This window comes from Meriones unguiculatus, chromosome X, assembly GCF_030254825.1.
Source record: "Meriones unguiculatus strain TT.TT164.6M chromosome X, Bangor_MerUng_6.1, whole genome shotgun sequence".
In the NCBI taxonomy this organism is placed as follows: Eukaryota; Metazoa; Chordata; class Mammalia; order Rodentia; family Muridae; genus Meriones; species Meriones unguiculatus.
The window spans coordinates 76,306,019-76,319,099 of NC_083369.1; the positions used below are offsets into that span (position 1 = coordinate 76,306,019).

The following is a 13,081-nucleotide window of genomic DNA, read 5'->3' on the forward strand; positions in this document are numbered from 1 at the left end:
GCTGTCAGATCCCTTGTAATTGGCAGTATAGATAGTTGTGAGCTGCTATGTGGGTGCTGGGAATTCAACCCTGCTCTTTTGAAAGAGCAGGCGGCACTCAATCAGTGAGCTATCTTTCCAACCCCTTCTTTTTTATTTTCTACATTTGATAGTTAAGACTACTTCATACAACAAAACAATATAGTAAGATAGTTCAGGTACTTTAGACAGCCAAGGGCCCATTTCCCTCTAGATGCCTATATCAGTCATTTCCTTGTCAGGACTGCTGAGCTCTCCTATGTGATCTATGCTGAGAACTAACACAGTGTCTGGTGCATTATAGTAGATCAACAAATTGACAAATTAGCCTATGTTCTAGAACGGCGAAGTGGTATAGGGACAATGAAAAAGAATGGTGCTGCTTTTTGCATTCCAAACTCCACATAGTTTTTTGTTTTTTGTTTTTCAACTTGCTGCAGACAATCAGATGATCATTTCTACTTCCTGTGTCACCTGTCCCTCCAACTTGCCTGGCCAAGAAAAAGGAGCAGTATGCCAGCATTAACACAGAGGCCAGGGGCCTACTGGTGAATGTGAGATTTAGTTGTCTGTGTATCATTTACCTTCAGTGCTGGGAGCAATCTTCAACTGTGACTCACCAAGAACCTCTTGAAGGAGAGGTGATGAATGAACTTTTTTTTTTTTTTTTTTACTTGGGATAGAAGCACTAGCCTAGAATCCCTCATGGTTTTACCTGAATGCCCACTCATTATTCATCAGGGCAGCTGTCCCCTGAACGAGAGGAAACCTACCCTTCCACCAGAAGTTTGAGAGCAAAAGAACCGGGAATGCTTTCATTTTGAAAAAGATAAAAATGCCTGGTGGTGGTGGTGGTGGCGGTGGTGATGCACACCTTTAATCCCAGCACTTGGGAGGCAGAGGCAGGTGAATTTCTGAGTTCATCGACAGCCTGATCTACAGAGTGAGTTCCAGGACAACCGGGGCTCCACAGAAAAACCCTGTTTCAATCTCCCCTCCCCCAAGAAAAATAAACCTATCATTTTAGCCCAACTCTGTTCACTTACTTTTATTCCAAACCCTCAGTTGTACAATTCTATGGCAGAAAGTATCATCTTTTTTTCCAGTTTCCCTAGCCTCATCACTAAGGAATTAACTTTTTGTAGCCTGGAAGGCTATGCTGTGTAGAAGTACCCTTCTAAATATTTCTTCTGGGGTTAGGCTTATAACAACTGGTTATAAATTTTTTAATTTATGGTTTGCATTTGTAATTTTAACTAAATCATAAACCTACTGAGAAATACAAAGAATAGTTTGTCAAACACTCATAAAACTGCCATCCATGCTTCACATACTACTTTTAGACAGTGTCTCTTTATATACTAGGCTGGCCTTGAACTTGTTCTATAGCCAAGAATGATCTAAAACTCAAGATTTTCCTGTCTTAATGTCCCAAATGCTGGGATTACAGGTCCACAGCACCAATCCCAAAAATATCTTTCTTAACGTTGGAGGGTCCACTCATATGTGCGTGTGTGTGTGTGTGTGTGTGTGTGTGTGTGTGTGTGTGTGGCTGGTTTTTGTTTTTGCCAATGCTGAGCATCAAACCCAAGGCTTTGAGCATGCTAAATAAGCAATGTACCACTGAACTCAATCCTCAACCCCTTGTTTCATTTTTGAGTTTGAGTCTTGGACAAACAGGCCTCAAATTACTGGGCTCATGTGATTCTTTTGCCATAGCCTCCCTAGACACCATGACTTAAGACCTAGCACCCACATATCTTTCTTAAATATCATAAAGCCTGGATGAAGGTAGAGTCCTCTTGGTCTTAGTCCCTCCTGTTTTCTTGAGGTCTACTTTTATACTCCTTATAAGTAGTACCAGTTTACTTTAAAGAATACTTGTGGAATTTATTGTTTATGGTTGTCATATACTACAGATCACTCTGCAGCTTGTTTTATTCATTTATCAATATGCTTTCATGGCTTATTTCTTGTTTTTCTACGATTTGTCTAAGCTCATTCATCTTAACCATATGGGATCCACTGAATGACAATGCCAATGTTTATCTATTCCCCTACATTCTGACATTTAGTTGTTGGAGCTTTTCATTCTTATAAGAAATGTGTGTAGTGTGTAGTGTGTCTTCACATGTGGAGTTATAACAGTTCCTCTTGGCTATGAACCCAGAAACGGAATTACAGAGTAAAGACCTGTGTTTCTCCAAATTCACTAGATACTGCAAAATAAATGATGAGGGTCTCAGTGTCTATACATTCTCTGCATCATTTGATATGATGCCAGTCTACTAGGTGAGAACTGGATATTTTTCACTGTTTTTATTTGTCTTTTTTTTTCCATGATAAGTAGTGAAACAGCAACTTCACTTATTTTTTTAATTTATTATTTTTTATTAATTACAGTTTATTCAATTTGTATCCCAGCTGTAGCCCCCTCCCTCAACTCTTCCCAATCCTACCCTCTCTCCCTCATCTCCTCCTATGCCCTTCCCCCCAGTCCACTCATAGGGGAGGTCCTCCTCCCCTTTCATCTGATCCTAGTCTATCAGGTTTCAGCCTTACCAGGCCACAGAGTAAGACAATGCAACCAGTCTTGATGAGACCTGATAGCAACTTCACTTATAATTATCATTGCAAAGGAAGCTAATTCTTTGTTTTTTGTTTGTTTTGAAAGCAGTGTTTCTCTGTGTAGCCTTGGCTGTTCTGGACTTAATTCGTAGAACTGGCTGGCCTCAAGGTCACAGAGATCTGCCTGCCTCTCCCTCCCAAATGTTGGAATTAGAGGTGTGTACCACCACTGCCTGACCTGGAAACTAATTCTTTAGACTAAATTTAGCAGAGTTTATTGAGCAAAACCAAACCAAACCAAACACAATTCTCCAATCAGATATCTCCCAGAACCAAGGAGTTTCCAAGAAGTTCAACCCACCACATGACAATCAGATAGCATTTTCTAGGAAAACATAAGTATAGAAAACAACTTGATTGGTGGCAGTCTGATCACCCAACCAGCCAACTAGTTATAGGTTAGCTATTTAGTTATTATAGCCTAATCAGCTAAACTGGATGTAGGGCCTTCTTCAGCTAGCAAAAACCAGTGGCTGCCATTAAAGTTGATATTGGCTTGGTCTATTGGGCTCCAAATTCAATTTCTGGAATGCTGGACTTGGGACGTGGCTCAGTAACAGAAGTGAATGCTTAACGTGTACAACACTGTGGCTTCCTTTCCCGGTGCTGGAGGAGAGTGAAATTTCCATTTTTATTCATTTCTGAAAATTCCATTCCTTTTAAATTTCAAGAGGATGATCAGATTGCATTCCATTGTAGCGATTGCTGGGTGCCTCTGTGCATTTACAGCCCACACGTTAGTCAGATAAAAGGTGGAAAAATGCTGACAGTAAAGTGGAAAGAATTCGAGAAGGATGTAGATCAGAGGCTAGACAGCTCTTATAGCTAACTAACATTATATAATGGTGGAATTTAAATTTACTACTCAGTAATCCCAGTATAATTCTCTATTTTTCATGTTGTGTGCTAGTTTAAATAGGAATGGCTCTAAGAGACTCACGTGTTTGAATGATTGGCCCATAGGGAGTGGCACTATCAGGGAGTGTGGCCTTGTTGGAGGAGGTTTGGTCCTATTGGAGGAAGTGTGTCATTGTGGAGGTAGGTTTTGAGGTCTCCCATGCTCAAGCTATGACCACTTGGCATCACAGTTACTTCTTCTGCTGGGAGATCATGATGTAGAACTCTCAGCTTCTTCTCCAGCACCATGTCTGCCTGTATACTGCCATGTCTCCTGACATGACAATAATGAACTAAACCTCTGAAACTCTAAGGCAGCATTAATTAAATATTTTCCTTTGTAAGAGTTGCTGTGTTGGGCTGGAGAGATGGCTCAGTGGTTAAGAGCACTGGTTGTTCTTCCAGGGGTCCAGAGTTCTATTCCCAGCAACCACATGACAACTCATAACTGTCTGCAACTCCATTTCCAGGGGATCTGACACCCTTGCACACACATACAAGCAGGCAGAACACTAGCAGACATATTAAATAAAAATAAATAACTCACTTAAAAAAGAGTTGTTATGGTCATGGTATCTCTTCACAGCAATAGAAATCATAACTGCAACACATTGTAAAGTACTTCTAAATGCTGTAAAATTGTTGAAGTTGTATAGAATATGCTAGCACAGTCAAAGGCTTGTATCATGAGCTTTCTCTGCTTCTCTCCCAAGGGTTGCTATGCTGTTCATGGATGACCTGAGCTGTAATTCTCAATGGAGCTCCATTGTTGCTCAGAGTCTTGCAGGCATGGTTTCCACAACTGTCCCATACCCTGCAGACCTCATCAAAACCCAGTTAATTGTGCAGAATATTCTGGAACCATCATACAGGGGGCTTACCCAGGCTTTTTCTACTCTTTATCAACAAGAAGGGCTCCTGGCCCTTTATTGAGGGGTGTCCCTCACTGTTTTAGGTAAGGTCAAACTTGACACCTACAAAAAGGCTGTTCTTTGACACATGTGAAGGTAATTTATACCTTCATGAGCAGTTAAATAAATTTTTGAGGCCTCACAATTGTAGGCTGAACATTGCAAGTGACTCAGAAAAGCCTGGCTCCCAAGCCACCCTCAAGATTGCCCAGCTCACAGGAAGCTTCAGTGTGTGTGTCCAGCAGGCACAACAGGATCTCACTGATATTTGCAGCCTTTGACAGCACTACTCATACACAGGCCTCTGTTTGCCAAATCAAGAAGGATTTAGTTTATCTATGTAGTACTAAATGAAATTAGTCACTCTATCCTCTGGAGACTTGGCTTCTACAGTACCACTGTCCCCTGGGTGTCTTCACATCTCTCCAGCAGATCTTTCTCATCCAATATACCTGCCGCTTTTAGGTCATTTAACACTGCTAACTTGTTTGTTCCTCAGGTTCCTCCTTCAGCTTTATTTTACCCTCTACATTGGCTTTCTTTTTTGTTGGTGTTTATGCTTGCTTGTTCGTTAGAGAAAGTGTCTCACTCTAACCCTTGGCTGAACTGGAATTTGCTACATAGACCAGTCTGGAATCAAACCTACAATGATCCTCCTACCTCTGCCTCTAGTGTACTAAGATTACAGGTGCATATCACCATACCCACCTTCTACATTGATATTCTTGCTCTGCATCCCCTCTCTAGGTGACCTCATCTTAAGATAGTAGTCTCAACAAGCATGAGTATACTTTAACTCTTAATATCTTTAATAACAATGCTAACATTTTAGGAGTGCTCACTGGGTACTAAGTACTTTTCCAGAAACTATGAGTAAAATTTCTCATTCAATTTTTTAATCTTTATTTTGAGGTTTTAATATAATATTTTTATTAATTCTTGAGACTTTCATATAACGTGTTTGGATCATATTCATCCCCACTCTGCCCCTAACTCCTTCACCTAACTCCCCTCACCATCTTACCCCTTTCAACTTCACATCTTCTTTGTTAATAACCTACCCAGTCTAATCTGAGCTGCCGATATATATACTTAGGGGTACAGGCTATCCTTGGGATCACGGTTAACCTACCAGAGCCACACTCTGGAGGGAATATAACTCTCCTCCCCTACAAAAATTTATTTTTATTATTTTTAATCACATGCATATATCTATATCTGTATGCAAAGGTTATGTGCTCAGGAATGTGGGTACCCACCAAATCCAGAAGAGGGCATTGGATTGGTGTTCTCATATAGGTGCTAAGAATCAAACTTGTGTCCTCTGCAAGAACATAGCACACTCTTAACTGCTGAGCCATCTCACCAGCCCTCTTATTTTTGGTTGTGAGCCTAGCCTTTAACAGCTAAGCCATCTCTCCATCCTTTTATTTTTAATTGATATATACTTGTATGTGTTTATGGGCTATCTTTTGATACATGCATATATTCCATAATGATCAAGTAAGAGCACTTAGCATATCCGTCACCACAAACATTTATCATTTCTTTGTGTTGAGTTCCCCTATCCTCCTATCAAGAATCTTTTTTCTAGCTACTCTAAAATGTACAATACATTACTATTAACTATAATGACCATGTTGATCATCTGAACACCACAATTTATTCTTGATATCTAACATTTTATTGCTTGTTTCATTTTTTTGAGACAAGGTTTCATTAAGTAACCTAGACTGCTCACTGCTCTTTAACTCTTGATCCTCTTGCCTCAACTTCTGAGTGCTAGAATTAGAGGTGTACCACCTTACCAGAGCTACCTAACTTACTCTTCTTCTTTTGTTTTGTTTGGGTTGGTTGGATGGTTGGATGACTGGTTAGTTGGTTTTGATTTTGATTTTTCTGAACAGAATCTCACTATACTGTGCTGGCTGTCCTGGAACTCTGTTGACCAGGCTGGCCTCTTTTAATGCCCAAGTCTGTACCCTCTTCAGTCCACCTCTTCTGCCCTAACCATCATCTTCCCTACTGACTGTAGAGACTCAGATTCTCCTTCAGGCTTGTGTTCCTATCTGTGACCCTATACCTGGTGTGCCCTATACACTGCTGTCAGACTTGGATGATTTTCCTAAATGGTCTGCCCTCATTCCACTACAATCCTTAAAAGCTAAGGGAGAAAGCCAGAATTCCTGTGGCATTCCAGATCATTTAGAACTGGCCTCTGTCAGTCTTCTCTACCTCATCCTATCCTGTACCAATGCCTCTACCTGTGTGCTTCCTAGAGATACATGTTCAGTGTACATGATAGCATGCACAGCATTTGCCTAGGCTTACTTTCCACTCTCTTAGTGTCTAATGGACTCCTTCCCTTTACTCAAGACACACTTCAAGAGTTCTCTCACCCCATGCATGGATGGAACCTAGACTCCCTACACAGATGTAGCCAATTGATAGCTCAGGCTTCATGTGGGTACCCTAGTAAGGGGAGCGGAGGCTGTCTCTGACATGGAGTCTGTTGCCTGATTTTTGATCATTTCCCCTTGACAGGGCTGCCTCACCAGGCCAAAAGGGGAAAAGGATGCTTTCAGCCCTGGTGCAACTTGATGTGCTGGGGTGGGTTGGTAGTGGGATCCCCTTTTCTGAGGACTAGGAGTGGAAGGATGGGGAAAGAGGGAGGGAGGGTGAGATGGGGAGGCAAGGAGGGAAGGACTACAATAGGGAACGCAAATTGAATAAATAAATAAATTTAAAAATAGATTAAAAAGTTCTTTGTCTTAAGCCAAGTGTGGTGCTACATGCATATAATATAATCCCAGTATTCTAGAGGTTAAGGCAGGAGTTCCTGCCTAATCTTGGCGATAAAGTTTTCTTGTCTCAAACAACTATAGACATAGCAGGACTATAATGCCCACCTTGGCTTCAGGAGGTGGGGGAAGAAGTGAAAGTTCAAGGGCCATGTGGGCTACAGAGTTCAAACCAACCTAGGCAATTTACTAAAACCAATGCCAAAAAATTAAAATGGTGGTGGGGGTGGGGTAGTGGTGTTGGGACTGACTGTATGTTCAATCACTAACATAACACAGAGATACTGACATAATTCTCTTTTTTTTCAATTCTTTCCTGATTCTTCTAGGCAAAACTAATCACAGACACATAAAGCATCTTGTATAGCTCACTATATGCATATATTAGGGATATTGTATGTAGTATTCCCTAGCTATCACTTGATTCTGATGGTAAAGATCTCCAGAAATTAGCCTGCTCCGAGCTATAGTCTCAGCACTTGGCATAGGGCCCAACATGTATCGAAAGATCCCTCAATTCCTATTTAGAGCCAGAGTCTAATGCAGTGCAGGCTGGGCTTGAGCTCACTGTATAGGCTAGGCTGGCCCTATACTTCTGCCCGTGCTGCCTCAGCCTCTCTAGTGCTGGGACTGCAGGCAGAGATGTGCCACAATGCCTAGTTTCCCTAAGTGTTTTTGAGTGAAAACAGGAAGTTGGTGAGTCTTTTTAATACCCCACTAGTATTCTGCCTCCTTTTTTTTTTTATGTCACACTGCTGGGAATGGAACCTAGAGCTTTGCAAGTACTCAGCAATGAGCTACATACCCAGTCCTATCTCATCTATTAGATCTGTTTTTTTATTTTGATATTTTTTTTATTTTATGTATACGTGTATTTTTGACTACATGTACATCTGTGTTTCCCATGTGTGGAATACCCATGGAAGCCAGAAAAAGGTGTCAGATCCTCTGAAGCTGGAATTACAAATAGTCCTGAACCACAGTATGTAGGTGTTGCAAACTGAACCTGAATGTTCTGGGAGAATAGCTAGTGCTTTGAACCACAGAGCCATCTCTCTAGTCCAGATCTCTCTTTTTAAGGGACAAATTATTCCATCTGAAAAGTGAGGATGGCTCTGAAAGTTTCTGGAAATGTGTTAGAGTACCAAATAGTGCATTATTTGCTCACCCTCTTAGTTATTAGGAAGGTGAGGACACACACAGTGTATGATGCTAACTGGGCCTTAAGACATCTAAGTTAGGTCAGCTAACCTCCATGGCCACAGTTATCACAGAATGCATCCTTCTTCGCTAGAGAACAGTCCCTTCCTAATCTCCAATACTAGGTCAGGTGCTGCTGAGAGACCAAAAGATAAATTAGCAGCTACTGTTAAGACCTGAAGTAGGTACGCAAAGAAGTCTAGTAATGCCCTGAGGGGAAGAGCCACCTCACTGCATTCTTTCCCCACCCACTAGAGATACAGTTGCTAGGAAACTGGACCATCCCCCCTAGGGAGGGACACCAGGTCATTATGGTCTGGGAACCTTCCTATAGCCAATCGATTCAAAATGTAGCATTTTGACCAATAGATGCTTGCCAGGCAGGAATCGCCCCTGCCTTGGGCATGCTGGGAGGGACCAGAATCTTTAAATCACCCTGGGCAGGAGGCACTTGGCTCCCACCACTTCGGCAGTGGGGGTGTGTGGGCCCAAGCTGCAGCTTGTAATTTACAATAAAAAGAACCTCGTATATTTACAGCAGAGTCTAGTTATTCCTGGTCTTTTGGGGTTCGTGAACTGGGCAAAACACTGCTTACTAACTTCTTTTATGGAAGTGATTTTTTTTTTAAGATTTTAATTTTCTTTGTAAGTGTGTGTGGGGGGGGGTGTAGGTGTAGGTGTGTGTACATGAGTGCCAGTGCCCTTAGAAGCTAGAAGATGGTGTCAGATTCCCTAGAGCTTGAGTTACAAGTGGTTGTGAGCCCAATGATGTAGGTGATCCTCTGCAAAAATAGTAGGTGATCTTAACTTATGAGCCATCTCTTCAGTACCATGGAAATGACTTTTCCCCTCAATGTCTCTCAAACACACAGAATAATTCTTAGAATTATAAATAACCACACAATCAATGAACAATACCTCAGTTCATATTTTTACTTCATCACATGTCTAGGCATCCCTCAAAGCCATTTATAAGTCAATCCTTTTCTTTGGTGATTCCAATGTAAGCTGCAAACACAAGTATGCTTCACCCCTAAACCCTTCAACATCTGTATCACAAACTCAATTTCAGCATGTAGTTAGGGGTTGTTTTCTCATGTCTCATGTACTCAAGTGACCCAGTCTGGCTATAAACCTTGCTATGTAGGTAAGGATGAACTTGAACTACTACTAATCCTCCTGCTTCTACCTCCCAAGTACTGAAATTATAAGTGTGTGCCACTGAACCTAGCTCTCAAGGTTAGTTTATGGTTCTTTTACGTACAATCTATTTACTGTAAACTGCACCAACCTTGAGTGAACCAGTTCATACATCTTGACCATATGGTATTGTCACTCCACGCCCAGAGTATGCCCTTTTGATAGTTAACTGAGAGGGCTTTAAACTGCCCCAGAGCCCTAATAGTCCCCTTGCGCATCCCACATAGACACTCCTTTGCTCCAGACAGTGGTTCCCCCAGATAACAATGTCTCTCTGTTCTTTTTTTTAAGGTTTATTTATTTTATGTATATGAGTGCTCTATGTACACCTGCATGCCAGAAAAAGGCATCAGATCCCAGTATACATGGTTGTGAGCCACCATGTGGTTGCTGGAAATTGAACTCAGGACCTCTGGAATAGCAGACAGTGCTCCTAACAGCTGAAACATCTTTCCAGCCCCACCTTTCCCTGTGCTTGATCCCAAGGTGCCTTTCCCTTCTCTGCAGGCTCCCTTCCAGTTTACATGAACCTGGAGAAAATCTGGAATGGACCCTGGGAGCGCTTCTTTCACCTGGAGAACTTGGCCATTGCCTGTGTGGCTGCTGCTGTGAGCCACACTCTTTCCTTTCTTTTTGACACTGTGAAGAGAAAGATGCAGGTGCGAGCATTGGGGCTTGGGGGTCAGGGGAGGGAAAGGGGGTTGTCTTGAAGGGTTTGCAGTTGGGTAACCACAAAGAACACTAGATTCCACCCACCCCCATCCTACACTATAGCCCAGGCACTAATACCATGTTTCTACAGAGCTCAGGACTAATTATGAAAATACCATGTAGACCAGATCTCTAACACCTCTGCTAAACCCAGGGTTACTAGCTTAAGCCAATGCCTGCACCTCCTTTTATGTATCCAGCTTCTAGAATGCTTCCAGATGAGTCTCCCTTTTCTTTCCTGGTCTCTGGGTACATCACTTACGGTTCTCCTCCCTACAACACCAGAAAACAAGGACACTACAGAATGCAGCCAGCTAACTTGCCCTCTTGATGCCACCACGGGGAGGACATAGCACTCATTCTTGTCACCATGCCTTACTTACCTCAGTAAAACTGACTGGCCAGGATGGAAATAAACCAAAATCCATAGAACAAGGGGCCTCAAAAAGAAACTGCATTTCAAAAGGGTGATATCTTGGTGCAACTAGCTATGCATTGTCTAACAATTACCCGGGGAAACGTTCACTCTAGAACACAAAGGCAAAAGCAAAAGATAGAGGCTGCTATTTGAACTAGCTTAGCCTGAATTCTTATCAACAAAACCTGATCAGTTGATATAATATGAGGATGTTGCAGCTCCATGTGAATAATCAGAATCCAAGCAAAATTGACAGTTTTGCATCTTCCCCTAATCCTGCTCAATTCATTGGCTTGTCTGTCTCCTTGGCCTCTCTTATATGACATATATGTTCCTGAAGCTCTGTGCAAAAATGAATTGGGGGTCATTTGCATGCAACTTGAAATGAGTAATCCCACTGATTGGTTTCTCTACGTGACTCTGACTTGTTTCTCTAGTTTCTCAATGCTACTCCCCACTTCCTCTTTCCCTGCTACTGGCCAGGAACTTGACTTATCAATGCTATCTTCAGATATGATGACACTCCACTCTGCCAATTCGATCCACAGACATCTCATCTGTCTGGGTTGTTTCTTTCCTTGAGAGACCAAAGAATTAAAAATTAGTGTTTTTTGGGTATTGGTTTAAAATTTAAAACTCAAGCCTGAACAAAGGCCAGCCAGGTGGAGACATGTCCAGCCACCTGTAGGGAAGAACCAGCCTTACTGCATTTTTTTCCTGCTCACTAGAGATACAGTTGCTAGGAAACCAACCCCTTTCCCCTAGAACAACCAAACAAGGGAAGCCAGACTATTAATGGTTTGGGGGCTTTCCTATAGCCAAACAATTCAAAATGTATCCTCCCCTTTTGTGTTTCAACCAATAGACGTTTGCCAGGCAGGAATTCCCCTGCTTTGGGAGCGCTGGGAGAGACAGGAATCTTTAAATCAACCACCTAACCTGAGCACAAGGCTCTCTGCTTTCAACCGTTATGGCTGAGAAACACTTAAAGAAATGCTCAATATCCTTAGTCATTCAGTAAATGAAAATCAAAATGACCCTGAGATTTCACCTCACACCTATCAGAATGGCTATAATCAAAAACTCAAGGGATGATGCATACTGAAGAGGATGTGGAGAAAGGGGAACCTTCCTCCATTGCTGGTGGGAATGTAAACTTGAACAACCACTTTGGAAATCAATCTGGTGCCTTCTTGGAAAATTAGGGAGAGTGCTATCTCAAGATCTAGCTATACCACTCCTAGGCATATATCCAAAATATGCTCAAGTACACAACAAGGACATTTGCTAAACCATGTTTGTAGCAGCTCTATCCATAATAGCCAGAATCTGGATAATGAGAGACCAAAAGATAAATTAGCAGCTATTATTAAGACCTAAAGTAGGTACTGTAAAGAAGTTTAGTAATGCCCTGAGGGGAAGAGCCACCTCACTGCATTCTTTCCCCACCTCACTGCATTCTTTCCCCACCCACTAGAGATACAGTTGCTAGGAAACTGGACCATCCCCCTAGGGAGGGACACCTGGTCATTAATGGTCTGGGAACCTTCCTATAGCCAATTGATTCAAAATGTAGCATTTTGACCAATAGATGCTTGCCAGGCAGGAATCGCCCCTGCCTTGGGCATGCTGGGATGGACCAGAATCTATATATCACCCAACTAACCTGGGTGTGGCGTGCTCAGCTCCCACCGCTTTGGCGGTGGGTGTTGTGGGCCCAAGCTGCAGCTTGTAATTTACAATAAGAAGACCCTCATGTGTTTTGCAACGGAGTCGATTCCTGTAGATCTTTTGGGGGCTCGTGAACCGGGTATAACAATACAACCTAGATATCCCTCAACAGAGGAATGGATACAGAAACTGTGGTACATTTATACAATGGAATACTACTCAGCAATTAAAAACAAGGAAATCAGGAAATTTGCAGGAAAATGGTGGGAACTAGAAAAGATCATCCTGAGTGAGGTAACCCAGAAGCAGAAAGACACACACAGTATATACTCACTCGTAAGTGGTTATTAGTCATATAATATAGGGTAAACACACTAAAATCTACACTCCTAAAGAAGCTAAACAACTAAAGGAATTAATGCTCAACTAAAAGGAAGTTTGATGGTGTTCAATCAGAGGATTGACCTCTTGCAGGAGCAAATTGATACCCTATGGCAAATCGCTCAACCTGGCTGTCAATGAAAGTATGCTGGACTTTGTGTCACTAGCATACAACATGAGAGTTTTTCCTGTGCTGCAAATCTGTCTAAACAATTGTCGAGCTATATTTTAGGTAATTGGACTGG

At 42.0% G+C, this 13,081-nt stretch overlaps 1 protein-coding gene across 1 annotated transcript in view; it reads left to right on the forward strand.

Moving 5' to 3' along the window:
• Slc25a43 (solute carrier family 25 member 43) overlaps positions 1-13,081 on the forward strand; it is a 66,038-nt gene that overhangs the window by 33,136 nt on the left and 19,821 nt on the right. The window contains 2 exon segments of the mRNA XM_060374658.1: positions 4,221-4,498; positions 10,142-10,314. Coding sequence (XP_060230641.1) covers positions 4,221-4,498; positions 10,142-10,314 — 451 coding nt within the window.